At 39.4% G+C, this 18,989-nt stretch overlaps 1 protein-coding gene across 3 annotated transcripts in view; it reads right to left on the bottom strand.

Annotated features, from left to right (window-relative positions):
* Positions 1–12,642: 12,642 nt before the first annotated feature.
* The window catches only part of DAG1 (dystroglycan 1), a 78,716-nt gene continuing 72,369 nt past the window's right edge, over positions 12,643–18,989 (bottom strand). For all 3 annotated transcript variants that reach the window (XM_026725985.2, XM_026725990.2, XM_087924129.1), the window contains exon 3: positions 12,643–17,559. In XM_026725985.2, the coding sequence (XP_026581770.1) occupies positions 15,178–17,559 (2,382 nt within the window). In that variant the 3' untranslated portion in view covers positions 12,643–15,177. The remainder of the gene's footprint in view (positions 17,560–18,989) is intronic.

Here is an 18,989-nt window from a genome sequence, read left to right on the forward strand (position 1 = left end):
GTCCAAAAGGAGGAGCCACATATTCAAAATGGAGATTATTATAACAGAATCGTAAAAATTTATAGTGGGAAGGCCGAATGGGAATATGTAAGTATGCCTCCGTCAGATCTATGGATGTAAGGACATCACCTTTTCTGATGCCAAGTAAGAGAGATTGCAGGGTGTGCATTTTAAATTTCCGATATACTAAAAATTGATTAATATGTTTCAAATCCAAGATTGCTCTCCACCCCCCTGAACTTTTGGGAACAATGAAAAGATGTGAATAGAAACCTCGCCTTCGTTGGTCGATAGTTACTGTTTGGATGGCTCGTCTGTCCAGTAGGTGCTGAATAGCTGTTTCCATAAGATTTCGTTTAACTGGATCTCTGGAAAAAGGGCACAACATAAAGAAGTCTGGGGGAGAGGGATTGAAACTCCAGCGCAAGGCCAAATCTGATTGTGTCTCTGACCCAGGAATCAGACGTTGAGGAGTCCCATTGGTCTGTGAACAATTTAAGGCAGCCACCAATGGGAGCCGGATCCATGGGGTTATCTTGGATGCCAGAAAGATCTATTTCCCACTCCTCGGAAGGATCTCTTGGATTGGCCACCCCTTCGGTTCCTATCCCCAAAGTCTGACCTCTCTGGCTGTTGCCCTGGTCGGAAAGGTGGGGGTCTCTGGTATCTGGTTGAGAATGGTCCCTGATAAAAGGGCCGAAAGGATCCCCTCCGAAAGGACTGAGGGTTTCTAGGGTCTGACTTCCGAAAGAGGGAAGGTAAAATTTTCTTTTTGTTTTGATAGGTAGCGGATCAAGGGAAGGGCCAAACAGTCTGTCTCCCGCAAGAGGAGATGAAGCGAGCTTGCATTTATGCTTAATATCCACTTGCCAATTCTTTAACCATGGCAAGCGTCACTCTATGACATGTGAAGTAATGGCTCTGGCTGAAAACTTAACTACTTGAAAGGTTGCATCAGCTGAGAATTCAGCGGCTGCTATAAGCTTTGCAATGTCTTGGTGTGCTCTAATGTTAGAATTGGGGACATGCTCCCGTAATAGCTGGAGCCATCTAAGGGAAGAACAGGTAAAGAAGGAAGCGGCCATGGCTGCTCTGATGGGCCATGCATCAGACTGATGGGCCCTGCATAGGGCTAGCTCGGCCTGTTTTTCCTCCGGCTTTAATGCCTCCAGCGCCTCACTGGGAATGGAGGATGAGGACGCTAATCCCACAATGGGTTCATCTACCTCGGGAGTATTCAACAATTTTAAGAAATCTGGGGCCAAATTAAAGAATTTCTTGTCATAACCCGTGGGGGCCGGATACACTGCTGCAGAATCCCACTGTTTCTGTACCAGGTCTGTAAACGTGTGAGGGACTGGATCTGCCTCGACTACAGGTTGGTTGAAGATGAGATGCTCTGGTCCCTCATCTGACAGAGTTGGAATGGTAGAAGGGGCTGGCTTGTCCAGGTGTGCAGAGTTTTTGGCCTTAAACAAGAGTTTTGAAAAGTTGTGGCCAGAATAAGCCTGTAAATACAGGTGGGTCAGGAATAAGTCCCTCGTCCTCAGACATCCCCCTTTCTAAGAGGTCTGCTTCTGACATGGCCGGGTCAGTATCATGTATTGATTCTTATATACTCTGTTCCATCTGCTCAATGTGTTCCACTTCTTCTGCCTCCTCTTCCTCCTCCTCCTCCTCCTCCTGCGGCCCCTGGAGGAGCAAATCCCCTTGAAACTGTACCTGGGTATAGTGTTGCTCCAACCTGGCCAATGATCGAACTGATTATGAATCATACTCAGCAGGTGCAGGATGATCCCTGGTCAGAACCGCATGTTGCAGGACTGCTGTGATTCCCTGATGGATAGCCATCTCCATCCAGGTCTTCATTCGCTCTGGCACTTCATCTGGAAGAGATTGTTCCTGTCAAAGACCAGCACCCGTTGATGTGAACATCGCTTCAGGTATCCTTTGCATGGTTGGTGATTGAGTTGACTGAGCCTTTTGACTCTGGGGAGCCACACTGTGCCTGGATGAGAGGGAGAGGTCTGGGGGGGAGGAGGGGGGAAGAGGAAGATGGCTCTGGACTGTGGGGTGAGGAAGCTTGAGAGGTCCTATGTGCCTCCTGTGTGCACTTATCTGTTTTTCCAGTGCCTTGTGGCACCTGTTGGTGTCTTTTTCTGATGCCTTAGAAGTCCCTTTTTTTTGCTTAGGATTGTGTTGAGATTTAGACTTGCCCCTTGAAGTTGAGGTGTGTGAGCCACTACCTCCTGCCATTTTGATTATAGAATTAACAGTACGCTCGTTATTTAATGCTATATTGTGTAGGCAGTTGGTGTGCCCAAGGACCTGACCAAGGATGGACAGGGTGCCCTGAAATCGAATCCCCCCCTTTTTAATATATAAATATGAATATCTGTTTCAAAATTCAGTCGTATCTCAACAATAATAATTTATTATTGTTATATTACTAGTATTATTATATTGTTATGATTATTATGATTATATTATTATTATTATAGTTATTATTAACATTATCAGTGCATATAGGTATGCAAATATATATCAAAATTGGATGTCCCAATCAGCCAAATTGAGAACGCCTAGCAGGCCAAATTATCACTCACAGGCTTTCAACAGCTTCCCTGTACAGGCAGACACTGGCCTAGGTGCTCGCTGTTGTGCCACTGGATAGGGAGAACTGTCAGGGTTAAGCCAACAACAAGAATTAACAATGGCCTCGAATATGATTAGAAACAAGGTTGTGATGATTCCTCAAGGTATTTTGAGTATAAAAAAAACCCTTAATCTGGAATAAGGATTACCTCACACAGTCTACTGAATTTGCACTCAGCATGGCCATGTGATCCCCTTACAGCAAAAATGGCGACCGGCCATTATTTGTGGCCCGCACGCCAGCAGCAATCTCCCACCATGAAAAGGGATAAGCTTCAACAGCTTTCCCTTAGGGCTAAACCGGCTAGGAGCAGTGAAAATAACCAGGTGATTACACGTCCACACCTAAATGGCGTTCTGGGGGAAAAAACTTTGATATGACTCGGGAGAGAGTGAGAGAGAAAAGCCACACCATTTGTATGTTAAAACGGCATGGCTATCGCTATAGCAAGGGTAGGGCTAGCGGTGGGGTGGGGTGGAACAAAACCAAAGCCTCCCTGCACTTAGGAGTGCAAGAAGCACTTCCTGATAATGCGATCCCTGACGGCCAGTTAGCAAAGGCAGCGTCAGTAGATCGAAGAGCAGTTGTTAGAAGAACCTGACAGGTGAAATTGACTGTCTCCAAACCGGAATGAGAATTCTCCTGTTTCAGCCAAGGAGTAACGAAAAGCACTGCCTATCTCTCACGAGGCTGAGCCAAAACTGGGGAACGCTGGGGAGGAGTCCCGTGGAGGAGGAGGACCGTTCCGCAAATTAAGCCCAGCCTAGACAAGCAGAGACTGAAGCACCTCCCACTACTGGATGCTCTGAGCAGCTCGTGGGAGAATCTCCATGGGTTCTAAATGCTTAGCCACCACTGAAGTGTGACTTTTAATTATGGTACAAAAGACACTGACAGTTTCCCAGAACAATTGGGATTTCTACAAGTGGTGTTGCAAAAGGGGCCAGCAGCAAATACATTGTGGTCACAGACAATTGCTGGGGGGGGAATCTATCCCCCAATCACTAATTAGCCATCCTCAGGTGCACCAATTCCTCAGAGGAATGAAGTCTTCTCTTATCTGTGCTCATCCACCATAACATTGTCCTTGGTTCCGAAAGTGGAACAACTGCTCCTTTTGACTCCACCAGACAAATTCCCATTAACATTCTTATCTGGAATGCATCCCTTTAGTAATTCTAACATCATCCAGAAGACTTGGGGACGTAGTGCTCTTTATGAATGTGAATCTATATGTACTCCATTAAAACATCTATTTATTTATTAAAATGGTGCTGTGCGTTTGAACTCCTGCTGTCCAAGGACACCAAGCAAAAGAGGTGATTTTTATTCAAGTCTTTCCTATCCCCAGGGAGATGGCTGGTCTGCAGGGATGTCATATATGTCCAGGAAAAGGCTTATCTAATGAGATGCCAATAGGTGCAGCAGTGATTGTGCCAACACAACCACTGTTGCAAAGTGAATCTGGTTTCCCCATTGACTTGGCTTGTCAGAAGGTTGCAAAAGAGAATCACACGACTCCGGGACACTGCAATTGTCATAAGTATGAGTCAGTTGCCAATAATCTAAATTTTAATCATGACCCATTGGGGTGCTGAAATGGTTGTAAGTGTGAAAAACGGCCATAAGTACCTTTTTTCAGTGCCAGTGTAATATTGAACGGTCACTAAACAAACTCTTGTAAGTTGATGACTATTTGTAGAGCCCTTTCCTGTTAGCTCATATTCAATGACCAAGAACACAGGACTTAAGGGGAGGACTTTTCTGGACATCCAAATGCAGTCCTGGAAGTCATTCCCTACTAGAATGGAACACAGTATGAATGTTTTAAGGAACCAAGGGTAAAATGGTTAACTACTTGCTGAAAGTTTTATGCGGTCCAATGTTTTCTCATTAAAAACCAGCAATGTTGACAATTCTGAATTGTAACATGTATAGGTTATAATATACTGTATCTTTGAACTGCAATGAAGAAGCTTCAATCCCAATGTCCCACATATGGTCTAAGCTCCACACAGAAACAGAATTTGTTGATGCTATTAAATTTACCAGTGGCAGGGCTTGATCAAATAGGAAGGGGGCAGACTGCACTGGAGTAAGTAACCCCGAAACGAAGGCATGCATTGTTTTTTATGCCACAGTGATTGTTTTGAATTGACTCAGCAGTCAGTACCCAAGAATAACTGTTTCAACATCACCCCGTTGCCTGGGTCAGTTCCAATTTCCAAACTCTCTTCAAGGGCTGCCCCATAAAGAGCACACTGTAGTCATTCAGCTTTGAGTACTGCCAAATAAAAGATGGTAAACAACTTAAAAACAGTGAAATAAAATACTCTTAACTGTTTGGTTTTTCTCATAAGGATCTGTGTAGTGTTAATGAAAAAGCCAACGTTTAAATACATGGGAAGTTAAATAGATTTAGTCATGCATGATTGAAATCAGCAGGATTTCAATCAGTGGATCTACTTTTTTTTGCAATTTAGTCTGGATTCAAGTTAATTCCATTTCTACATAGAGTGTTGAGTAGACAGTATGTGGGCCAATTTTCATAAACCCATGATGATGATGATGATGATGATGATGATGATGATGATGATGATAAAAGAGTTTCCATACTGTGGCAATATCTGTAGCACCATCAAACATCAGGTTTGCCTATCTAGGTCCTTGGTAAGGATTTGATAGGTAGACAAAAATGCCAAACCCAGTCTGAACATCTGTCTGACTGTGTGATTAATAACAACAGCAATAATAATAATAATAATAATAATAATAATAATAATAATAATAATAATAATAATAATAATAATGGCATTGCTAGTGGTTTCTGAAAATTATTTGTACTGCAGTGTTTTTCAACCTTGGCAACTCTAAGGCAAATTTAAGCATGTTGGCATCAGAATTCTGGGAGTGCACATATCTTAAAAGTTGCCAAGGTTAAAAAACACTGCAGTATTGACTATACTGATTCCTTAAGAATCCTAGAAACGAGAAAGGCCTGTAAGAACAGTGAATTGATTTCTAGGCTAGTATTTATTAATTCATGAGGAAGTAAAATTCATATTTTAGTCAAAGCATCAATAAAAGAAGCATAATAGTTGTAAAATCAAAAATAATTTTAACTTTGAAGAATGTCAATTTTAAATCCTACCTAAAATTGCAATCTTTAATTCTATGTGCAGCTGAGGATTTGAACTCTGAACCTCAAAACAAGTTCTAATTGTATGGTATTTTTACAGATTTCTTTAAGAATGAGCAAGATTCACACCAGTGAGCAAGCGAACTTCATATGCTGCCAATTGAACAAAATGTTATAGATACCAGTTATTTGTAAAAAATAACATGAACAAACAAATGATTTGAATTATGTCTTGCCAGAAGTCCCTTAACTTTTTGCTAGTGTTTTTAAGCTCACTGATTATATGTGAAATATTTGCTAGCACTTGGTAGATAACAGATAACAAGAGTTGGAAGGGATCTTGTAGGTAATCTAGTCCAACCCCTTGCCCAAGCAGGAGACCTACACTATTTCTGACAGATGGCAGTCCAATCTCTTCTTGAAAGTCTCAAGTGATGAGACGTTCTACAACTTCCGAGGGTCAAGCTGTTCCATTGGTTGATTGTTCTCACTGTCAGAAAGTTTCTCCTTATTTCCAGGTTAAATCTCTCCTTGTTCAGTTTCCATCCATTATTCCTTGTTTGGCCTAGAGGTGCTTTAGAAAATAGATTGACCCCTTCCTCTCTGTGGCAGCCCCTCAAATATTGGAAGACTGCTATCATGTCTCCACTCCACTAAGTATCCACTTTTTAGTTTTCAGCAGTACTTCAAAACCAATTCAAATTATGACAGGTTCATGACCTAAAGTAGCTGAAAGAATAGGATGCCTGAGCCTGAAATATGTGCATTTTATTATTACTTTTTAAAGATAAAAAACTAATGCCAAATGCATCTGTTATGATTCATGCCATACCCATCACCTTCTTGTCATGTGCTATACACATTCCACCAAAGATACTTATAGCCCATCCATGTGATTTCTGTAACACAAATTATTTAAGAAATTGTTTCAAGCTGCCAAGAGCTGTGTGTCTCTCTAGATATGATCTAGATATAATCTTACAAGATTAGATTAGAAGATTAAAATATTAGAATACTTTGTTTGGCCAAATGTAATTAGACACACAAGGAATTTGTTCCTGCTGCAGAAGCTCTCAGTGTACATGCAAAGTGACAGAGCAGTAATAATCCTAGTTAATAATACCAATGAGGGGTTAGTAAAGAAGACAAGGATACTACTATTACTACTACTACAGCCATGCAACATGGGTAAATATACTTAGACATAAGATAGTATTGTAAGAACTAGGTGTTTAGCAGAGTAACGGAACAAAGGAAAAAAAACTGTCCCTATGTCTAGTTATTTTGGCATGTACTAATGCCCTATACTAGTGTCCCGAGGGGAGGAATTGAAACAGTTTATGTCCAGGATATGAGAGGTCTGTAGATATTTTCTAAACTTCCCTTCTGACCTGCACAATATACAGGTCTTCTTCTTGTACCGTATCCATCATCGGATGTTGTGACCATGTTGACAGATTATTATTATTATTATTATTATTATTACAAAAAACAACAGTGTACACAGAGATAACTATGCTGGGTTTCACATCACCACTATTTGAACACTTCCCAAGCGTTTAGGACTGTGTGATGTATTGGCGGATTATGCGAGCAGATCCCAGTAAGGTGGCCTTCTGCAGCTGACCAATGGTGATCTTGTCAGCGCCAATTGTTTTTAAGTGCTTGCCTAGGTCTTTAGGCATAGCACCCAGTGTGCCGAGTACCACTGGAACCACCTGCACTGGTTTATGCCAGAGTCTCTGCAGTTCGATTCTCAAGTCCTGGTATCTGGTGACTTTTTGAAGTTGTTTCTCGTCGATTGTGCTGTCACTAGGTATGGCAATGTCGACGATCCATACATCATCATCATCATCATTATTATTATTAAAAATAATTTTACTATTATTAGGTGGTTAGAACTTATACCTTGAGCACAATTACTGTTTGTCTCAGTACTATTCAGCATTTCCCAGCGAAGTGCTTTCTGAAATATCAAAATGTATCTTAGAGTAAGCCAACCTTCACATATTTAATGTCTTTTAGTTTGACTACAATCCACAGAATTTTAACCCACACGAGCCAACATTTTAATTAGAATTATGTTCATCTACATATTTTATGTTGAGAGTTTGAGCTTATCTTTAGTTGGGCAGTTGATCAGATAAGTGTGTGAAGATTTAAACCAAATTTGGGGTCACAATACTGCTTAGCTAAATTTAACCCTTCTTAGAATTTAATTTGGTAAGTGTAGGGTGATTTCTCAGCAAGAAAATACATTTCAAAATTAATCATTAATGGAAGATTGATGGTAAAACAAGATTTTAAATATTAGTTTGCATAAAAATATACAAGAATATACTCTGCAGGATTAATGATAGTTTGGGATATTTTAAGGCATATTATGATTCTATGTATGTATGTGTATGTATATATATATGTATATGAGTATGTATACACACACACATAAACACACACACACACACACACGCCTAAGCAAGACGTTATGCACATACAAAGTCAAATTATATAAATTTCTTACGTTGCTAAATTATTAGTTAATACTCTAGGCATTTGGAATAGAATATTCACTGAATCTTATAAAGAAACTCTCTTGTGAGCAAGAGAAAGAGGAAAGGGGATAATTGCTGCTTGATTGAAACCACTGCAACAAAGCAAAATTTTAAAATATGTATATACTGTACACTCAACTACTGCTTTAAAAGTTACTGAGAAATTCATCCTTTTAAAAATACAATTTTCCCAAAGATAACACACTATCATATTCTTTATTCAGCTGTTCTTTTATTCTCTCCGGAAATAATAATCATTAAATACTTGAAAAATGGAAATGCTTGCAGTGCTGATTATTATCCTTTTGAATGGTATGGCGCATATTGATTGGAGATTTATAATTATGCTTTTCTGTCTTCCTTTCTTATATCACCAAGATTTTTAAGACGGGTAAAACTTCTGCTGATTGTACATGCCATCATCTTTTTTATTTGATGTTAATGCTAAGGCTCCATAGTAAAATTGTTGTCAATTGTTCTTTCTGCACAATTTGGTTTCATGAAAAAGCAACCATAAACTATAATATTAGACTGTTAGTTTGCATTATATTGAATGCAAACATTCAGCTGAAAAATTGAATTTTGCAGAGATGGTCAGATGTAAAAAAGCCTCTAATTCTAATTTTTGGAGGAAGTTTTAGATAAATATGAATTTCCTTTTTCTATTAATTGGATTACAGTGTACTATTCCCATTCTTTGGTCAGTGTTTTCAGAAATAGAATTATTTCATAAAGGATGCTCATTCTCTGATATTTTATTTAATTTGATACTGGAAACACTAGCTTGCCTTGCCCAGTAGGATAAGGATAATCAATTATCCTAATCAATAAAAATGATAAAACACTTTTTACTGTGTTTAACATTTACTGATAAGGATAAAAAAATTGATACCGGTATCAGATTACTAAATTAACCAGAATAAGTCTCAGATACTTATCATAGTCTTTAATTAACTTAAGGAAATTGGTAAAAGAATATTTTAAATAAATATATTTATTGAAATAATTAATGCAAGTAGATTGTTTGTAAATGTAAATATCTAAATTTATCTTCTTTATCTCAGTTTTAATATAAACAGGTATTTCAAAATCCAAATGGGTTTATGGAAAAGAAACATTAAAAATGCTTGTGTGTGTGTGTGTGTGTGTGTGTATGGATCTTTGGTTATTCGGGTTTTCTCCCGCGTAAGATTGGAAGTGTCTATGCAATGTTTTGATGAAGTCTCATTCATCATTTTCAGGCTTGTGTCTTCGGCTTGTGTCTCTGAGAAGCACAGAGCCGAAGACACAAGCCTGAAGATGATGAATGAGACTTCATCGAAACGTTGCCTAGATACTTCCAATATTACGCGGGAAAAAACCCGAATAACCAAAGATATAATCCATGTACAAATACCCGCGAGAACCTCAGAAAATAAATAAATAAATAAATAAATATATGGATGAATTCCTCCATTAACCTCTTTGAAGTATTTTAATCAGATTGGTAAGATTATTAAACATGCTCTTCCTTGATTTACTATATCCAAGTATAGTGTCCATATGATGGGAGAGAAAGGATACATTCAAAACTGGACATACCTGTAATTCAAATGATTTAATTTTAAAAAAACTTTGCAATTCAGGACCAATAATAAAGATGTTATACTATGTATATCTTGGCAGTGACCTTCGTTCCCTTTCATGCAAAATTAATTTGTTTTCAGCATTAGGCACTGTCAGAACATATAGGGAAGATGTTGGCATGTCCCAATGATAGGCCCTAGGATACTCCTAGCTTAATTTTAAGTCAATTCTTTTCTTACCTACCTTTCTTCCCTCCACTCTAAATTTATTTTGAGTTCATGGCTAACAGGGTATTAATACTTTATATAATTTAATTGCTACCAAAGTTTTTAAATGGAGGTATGTCAGGAAGAATTTGGATTATTGTGTGCAAAGGCAATATATGCCATTAAAAGATAATCTGATTTACATGATTTGGATTGTATACGTCTACCCCTATTTGGATACATCTGCAGGAACTTTTGAATTAACAAGCTACAGGCCCTGCCAAGATTTTTTACAATATAGGTAGTCCTCTACTTATGACAATTGAGCTTAAAACGTCCATTGCTAAGGAAGACAGTGAATTTTGCCACATTATACCATTTTTCATGCCATAGTTATATCGTTGCAGTTGTTAATAATATGTTGTTAAATGAATCTGGCTTCCCCGTTGACTTTGCTTGTCAGTAAGTTGCAAAAGTTTATTAGGTGACCCTAAGGACTCTTCAACTGCCATAGACCTGCTCTAGTTGCCAAGCATTTGAATTTTGATCAGGTGACCATGAGGATGCTGCAGTGGTCGTGTGAAAAAAACGATCGTGAGTCACTTTTTTCAGTAACTTTGTTTACTAAAGGAATGGTTGTAAGTTGTCTTATATAGCGGGAAACCAATAGTTAAAGAAGAACATGAAATATATTCTTACTCCTTTAAAGTGAGATAAACATAAGGTGTAATCATGTTCCTATTTACTTAGAAATTCATTTGCCTGCATTAAATGGGGCTTCCGGTGTGCTAAGTAAGCATAGAATTGTGCCTTAGGGATACAGAATGTTAATATGAACTTTAGTCTTCCTGACTACAGCAAATAGAAATACATGAATTATGAATGCATATAGGATTATCCCCCAATTAGATGTTTTGAAGCCTATGCAAAAGTATTACAGCATAGAATTAATCTGAATGCATAACTAGTTTAAGAAAATATGAAATCTGGAATAAGTGAAAACGTATCATACAGATATATTATGTATGGTCAAAAAGTTCAATTTTATCATCTTTCTGTCATCCCTCTGATCTACAATTTCCAAACGAACAACAAAACTTGCTTCTAGTCACAGAGGAAAAGCATACTCTATTCCTAATGAAAGTGAAATTACAACAATCTATTAAAAACAGCCTACTCTGCATTAAAGATACAGCTTTTGAAAGGACCAGCAAGTTTCACTGAATAGTCAATGTAGCAAAGTGAACGTAATTTTCATTGATAAATTGTTCTTACTGAATCTAAATTATCTCCGGTGCCTGCTAAAGAGAGGAAGAGATCATCTTAACTGATCCCTTAAGCTCCCATTCCCACTCCTCAGTCTGTTCTTGCTGGTTGAGGAATACACCAGAACAATGGCAGAACTGGTGTTTGGGGGAACCTAGACTCTAGAGAACAGTAAGAATCATGGTCCTTGGTTGTTGGGTTATTGTTTCAGAGATATTTCCTTACCTAAGCAGAGAAAGAAAATGACCGGGGGGCGGGGGGGGAGGAGCAGAAGCAATTTCCTGCTGGCATCCCCATTTGAGTTTCTTGTGGGAATGTGGCAGAGAACATCAGAAACCTTCCTTCCTTTTTCTTCTTCCTTCCTCTCCTTCCCTTCCTAGTAGGCAGGCATGCAAGGGAGGGAGCAAGGGATTGCAAGACTGGTTGGGAAACTGTAGGAGAATGTTAAAAATGAAGATTTAATAATGCCACAACGCTTTTCATCTTTAGAATAGGTCCTTGAGGTAACTTCAGAGTGTTAGGAGGATGAATCATGCTTGTGGAGCATTTTCATGGACAGTGTACATTAATAATAATAAAAATCTGATGTTTGTAATTAACATGGAGAATTCCAGCCTAGGCTTCAACCATTCAGAAAATTTTCCAGAAATCTCATCTGGGGCAGCTCCTTTATTGAGAATTTGAATTTAAAGAATAGCATGGAAACTTTAGGACTACTAAATTTCTCACTGGGCAAAAGGAAGAAGGAGCAGGCAGAACTAAAACATGTTCATGGCCTTTAATTTTTATTCCTTTACACCGTTTCTTCCAAGGTCCTGTCCAACTCTATGATTCTATGATAGGATTTACAATCATATCTGAAGAGTCCTTATTTTCCTTAATATAATTTGAAGTTTTGTTATTGTGTTCTCATTACTTTTGATTCTTAAATTTCCTGCACACACTGGTGAAGATTGAAGGCAGCTGCAAAGTTTTTCAAGTTATTCCCCCATCTCATGGCATCTAGGTGTGTTGGCTGAAACTCCCAGTCTCCACCAGCCCCACCCTTGGGAAGGCTTATGAAATCAACACTAAAAATATCTGGAATTCCTTAAAGAATACCGCAACATTCTCTCACAGCCATCACTGTGCAACACAGTGCTCAAACAATCTGGGATCATTCTGCTGAATTTCATGCAACGCCTGTATAGAATGTTTTTCAACTATTGTGTGCTGAGAACCCTGTGAATCCAATGGAAGAGCTCTGTAACTTCCGAGTTTATAGTAAAGTACACTGGTTTATTTAGTTGATATGTTTCTTTACATAATGCAGAAAACACATTTTAAAATAATTATATAAGGACATAAAAACACATCAGTGGTTGGTGAACACTTTTTAATACAAGATTTTCTCCCACCATTACAGTGTCTAGTGGCATAAACAAACAGCACTGGTGCTTAGGGGAAACCAGCTGACGAGAATGCCATTGTTATTATTCTGTTCACTGCCCCTTCGCCTCCAGTTTCTATGGTAACAGGTAGGCCCAGGCCTGAAATTGTTTGCGCTTGCGCATGACCAGTAATAAAGTGGTATCAGTTGCTAGGGACAACGGCACTGTTTGGAAGGCCCTTCAAGCTTGCAGCATTTAGGCTTAGGAGGCTGTGAGTGTTGATAAAGTGGAGGACATCTTGAAATGTGGTCCAGCCAGTAAAGATGTTAGCATCAAACTTGTAACTCGGGCGGGGGGGCGGGGGGGAGTAGCTTACTAACTTACTTCCAAAGTGCATCTGCCCAAATGCACTGTGCCTTACTTGACACCACTTAAAATATCTTCCTTGACCTCTTTTGGGTGGGGAAAAGTGTCCCAGAGCCTGTCTACAGCAAGCATAGGACAATATTCAAGCATCAGGGATTGGGGGGCAATTAAGAAACTTTCCAGGGCAAACCTATACTGTTACCCTCACTTCAACACATATCCTTCTAGCCCTCTCGGAGTGGGGGCACAGGTCTATGGGGGGGGGGGAGAGCAAAATTAACATTGGTTTTCAGGTTTTAAATTCTATTCGCATATTTCAAAAGAGGTTTGATGAAAAAATGCCATCAAACAAGTTCAGAGGTGAAGGTCATTTTAGCCATTCATCCACTAGCATGTTAACTGGCCATGTCCGCACATAAAAATACTTTGCAAAACAGTCAATATGGCTTAGAAGTGTCTGCTTTGTGTGCAAAGTCAGCCAGAGGCTGCCCAGTCCCCAGCCAGGGGATGGACTCATTATTGCAAAAGATTTCTCCTCCCTCTAGTGTACCCAAAATAGTCTCAAAGGACAAGAAAAAAAAAATATCCATGCGTAAAATGATTTTATCTAAAAAAAAGAAAAACTAACAGCAACCCTGGGAGTAGCTCCAACTTCCCAGAAGGAAGTTCATTTTTTAAAAAAAGGCAAGAAATCAAGACATGGCTCTAATATTTAAAACAAAGACTATGAAAGACCAAAAAAAAAAAAAAAAAGGGGGAAAAAAGGAACATGAGCATAGCATCAGGCCCAGTGAATTGAAACTAAGAAGCTAAGCTCATACAAACTGCTGGCAGCATTACCACTGTTAATTATTTTTATAATTAATAAAATTTGACGCTGTATCAAAAATTTAGTAAAAAAATTAGAGCTAAGAGTCCACTGATGTTTTTTAAGAACTGCTTCTGGCATCTGTTATTACTTTTGCCATATGTCAGGCCAGTTCTACTGCATCTGTATGCAATAGAAAAGAGTGAGGGAGTGAGCAGGGACAACCAGAACGGTTGGGGTGGGGGAAGGACAAGGGGCTGTTCCAATACTGTGGGCCCGGAAGGAGTTCATATAAGGAAACCGCATTACACTCTGTAAAAATATTGCATCTTCACCAAAACACCTCAAGAGTGTTTCAAAAGCCAAAGCACACCTTCCAGATGGGAAAATCTCAGTGCAGCACCATGACCCTTTGCAGTTTACAGATACCACTGGTGGGCCTCCACTTTCCAAAAGGCAGCAACATTACTCCATAATTCTGCTTTTTGATAATGGCAAAAGTACTTCAATCTCCATTGTTAAAGATATTTGTGCCATCTGTCAAGCAACAGCAGGCTAGAGAAACAAGAGCGCTACAGTTTGCAGAAAGGACCCCAGGTGATGACTGAATTGTATAATATGTGAAAAAATAGGATTCCTTTGATAAAAAAAGATGGTTCCTCAGCCTGATTGGCATTGGAAACACCCTTTGAGCTTATTTGTAGTAAAGCACTTCCCTCCTTTCCCAAACCTATACAGATACGTTTCGGTAACAGTAATTAAGTGTAAAAACTTAATATTGATTTCATAAAGTCCTTTGAATTTAATTCTTAGGCTATGTTTCATGTTATGCCCTGTAGCTAGACACACGTGAATAGAAAAGACAGTACAGTTAGTTTTAAAGGCAAACAGCAGAGACCGTCTCAGTGTGCCACCCCTAGTGCTGCCTGCATGTCCAGTCTCCCTTTGCACAAAATGCTTTGAGACATCTGCTGTCAGAAATATTTTGAGCCAAGAAGGGTTTTTTTCTTTCTTTCTATGAATAAACAAAACATAAGCTGTTAGGCAAAAATAAAATCAGTGTCCCAAAAGTTCCACAAGCACTCTGGCTTTGCAAATGCACTCGGAGAGGGGCCTGCTGGGATCAGGCAATGTTTGAGTTTCTGAATGTTGGTTTTCTAGTTGGCAACAGATCTGCAGGCCACTGATCCCGAAAGATAAAACTGGTGTGGAACTAAAGGCTCCATCTCCGTGGGTGTTTCTGGTTCATTAAGGAGGGACATAGGGAGGTGGAGACCTGTAGGGGGTCATGTTCTTCGGGCGGGAACCTTTACCCTCCATGGGTGTTGTGAAAGGAGGGGGAGGCTGATAGGGAGGGGCATTAGGGTCTTCATCCCGCAAAGGTGTATACTCTCCTATGACATCCTGGTTCAGTGGAGTTGTTTCTGGCATATTTTGATTTGGATACTCAGGGGGAGGGAGGGGAGCTTTTTCTTCCTGCAGAATCAGTGGCATGCTAGAGGAAGGGGGAGGTTTAGAGTCATCCAGCTCATCTGCAAAGATTATTGGTACTCCTTTCTTGATAAAGGTGGCCTGGTCTTCTATAGTGAGCTTGCCTTTTCTCTTTTTGCGATAACAAATCATAGCGATAATGCCGGCTATAAGCAAAATGGCTGCCACCACTACTGCAGGAATTACGGTGTGCAGATAAACATCATCTTCACTTGTCTTTTCTGGATCTCGTGGAACAATTTCTGTGGGACGTACAGTTGTAGGGAATCCATCTTTAGTCACAGGAATGAACTGAATGTGTTTGCAGCTACCAGCACCAACTACAGAAATATTGATGGGCTTAAATTCTGGTTCTAGGGTATTTGAAAAAACTGTGCTTGGAACTCCAGAGTCATCAGAAATTTTTCTACTCAAGATGAGAATCTTTTCCTTGGGGCATGGATCCAAAGGCAGAGTGTTATTTGTCCATTCAACTAAAATAGAACCTTTGCCAATATTCTCTATGGTAATAGTACTACTGTTTCTATCGCCAAGAGCAAATGCCAACTTCTTTACCAACGTAATTTTTTTATTAATGTCATTGGCTACTATGTTGTGGTCTCCATGGAATCTGGCCTTGAATTTAACTGGAGGTATTTCATCATCTTCAAGAGTGTGGACAAATATTTCAAAAGCATCCACAGCTGAAAGGCCACCTTTGTCTGTAGCATGCATAAAAAACTCATGTATGCCTTCATGGGTGTGATTAGGTAATCCGTACATTAGTTGACTAGTACTATTGAACTGCACCCAGGAGGTTTCCTCCAATGCTTTCTCATTTTCTAGTTTCATAGTCAGCTGTAGTTTATCAGTGGTAGTATCTTCTTTGTCATAGAAAGTGTCGGAAGGTATTTTGAGCTCAAAGTATGTGCCAACCCATGCATCTACCCTGTCAATATGGTTTTTCAGCGCCGGTGGATCATTGGGCACATGGGGAATTCCAACTGGAGTAGTGCGAGTACGAGTTGTTGATGAAACTGTTTTATCAACAAGGCTTGGTTTAGTAGTCCGAGGAGGCTTTGGAGGTCGAGGAGTTTTTGAAGGTTTTGGTCTTCGTGTTGTTCCTGTATCAGTTGTTGAGGGTGTTGATACTTTTGAAGTTGTTCCTTTGGGTTTCTTTGTTGTGGGAGGTGTAACAATGACAGTAGGGTCTATCTGCCTAGACACTGTTGGTTGAATCTGGCTAGAAGTACTTGTACCTACCTCACCTGTTCTGCTTGGCTGAGATGGGGTAAGGGTGGGTGTCTGAAAAATAGCACCTCTTGTTCTAATAGTAACTGTAGGTTTCTTAGGCAATGGTAGAGGCCCTCTTACTGGAGGTGCTGTCGTTTCAGTAGGAGGTGCAATGGCTGGAGAAGTTGGTGTTGGGATAATTCTACTTGGTGGTTCTTGGGGGGCAGTTGTTGGAGGCCCAACAGCTGTCACAGGAGTCGGTGTAGCATTAATCTGCCGTCTTATTCTCTTTGGAAGATTAGGTTTCTTGTTTGCAATGTGCCAACCAACCACAGGGTAACCAAGATGAGCAGACATTGTTCCTTCCTTAGCTGGAGATTCAACATTACTTATGTTGGGAACACTGCTTTGGCTCAGAGAACAACCCAGTTTCCATGATAGCAAGGCTCCATTTTCCACCACCTTCTTAGCATTCCCTGGTCCAGCCATGAAAGCTGACATGTCAAAGAGTCTATTATTTACAACAGGAACCAATTTCATGTTATAAAGTTCCACTTCTGAGAAGGTTTTCATTCTGTTCAAAAGTTCAATCCTCTGCTTTGGTGTCATTTTTGTTAAGTCAGCATCCAAAATTACAGTCAAGATGGTGACTGGTTCCTCAGCGCTACACACAAATGCAGATGCATCATTCACATCTTGTAAAGCCACCCGTACTGACTGAGGTTCATTATGATCTTCAGGATGAACTTCTATTGAAAAGACATTGGTGGTTTGGGGCACATAGCTTCCATTAGATACCAGATGCACTGCAGTCACTGAGATATAATGAATGCCTTTATCTGATTCAAGGGGGAGACCTTCCAAGGTTCTGCTCTCAGGTTCCCAGTGCAACCAAGAAGGCAAGGATTCTTTTCCAGCTTCAGCAATCTATTAAAATGAAAAAAAAAAGAGTGACAGCTACATTATTCTTTAGAAAGTAATAATGCACAAAATGCAAAACACATTTTAGAAATTCTCCTATTAGGCAGCTACAGAAGGAAACCATGGACGCTGTTGAAAAACTACAGGAAACTGAAATTTTGCAACTCCCTATATGCCAAAACTATGAAATTTTCTGGCTTACTATGAATTAATTCTTCATCCAAAAACAGGCTAAAGAAACATAGAAAGTTCTTCTTTAATTTGTTAATCCATGAGCTAGATCTCTGGTTTCTTTTTACCGAACTGTGAAGCCTTCTGAGTTTGGTTTTTCAGCAGGGAACCTCCTGCGTCATACAACTTAGTAAACAGACCATTGTATGTTTTTGTAATTTGTTCAGCATGTTTTACAGTTTTAATATAGTATTTCTACTTGTAATTTTTTTTGAATACTTGTAATATTTTTGAATAGCAAGCAGCCTAGAATCATTGACTGAGATGTGTGGCTACAGAAATGGAATGAATAAATGAATAAAATTATTATCATTTGAGTGGGAATGGCTGAGTTGTAAGAATGCAACTTTTTATACTAAACCAAGAATACATAAAATACCTGAAAACCATTAGAAGTTGTATAGTTGCCTGTATTGAGTAAAAGTACTCTACCAACGATTAATCTTTGTATATTGGAAATAAATGAATTGCTAGAAAAAGAAATATTATCTTTCATAAAGGATTAGGAGAAATCATACAAATGCTCAGTCTTAAACTTTCACAGGCTTATTTAGGAGACTGGGTTAACATTACAGTTTAATACATTCCTAGCCCACATAACGAAGTTATTTCTTGAAGAATAAGGTTCTTTTTGATTTGGCAGTTTCTTTGAACAAAGTTTTAACCCTGACTCTGCAGCAAGAGTCCTCTTGTAAAAGTAATAAATAATGAAGGAATCTGAACTGGCAGTGCACTGGGTCAGCAGTTAAGGTGCTGGGCTTGTCAGTGCTGCACAACAGGGTAAGCGTATGTCTTCACTTAGAGCTCCTGCCCACCTAGCAGTTTGAAAGTATGCAAATGCGACTAGATAAATAGGTACCACTTTGGTGAGGAGGAAACCGCCCTCCATGGCATCATGCTAGCCACATGACCACAGAAATGCCTTCAGACAGTGCTGGCTCACATCCATTGGAGATGAGCGCCACCCCTTATAGTTGACAACAACTAGCAGAGTAAAATCCACAGGGACTCCTTTCCTTTCTTTCATACTGTGCTGAGTGAAAATATGTGATAATAGACCAGGACTAAGCAAAGAAGTTTGAGAACTTGTACAGAACTTGTACAAATTCTATCATTCCAGAAGAAATAATTCAGACTTTATTTTTTGTTGCTTTTAAAATAACAGAAAAAAAAAAAACAAAGGGAACAAAACACAAAAATACATA

The sequence above is a fragment of the Pseudonaja textilis genome, chromosome 2 (assembly GCF_049901715.1).
Source record: "Pseudonaja textilis isolate UNSWEBS1 chromosome 2, rPseTex1.2, whole genome shotgun sequence".
NCBI lineage: Eukaryota > Metazoa > Chordata > Lepidosauria > Squamata > Elapidae > Pseudonaja > Pseudonaja textilis.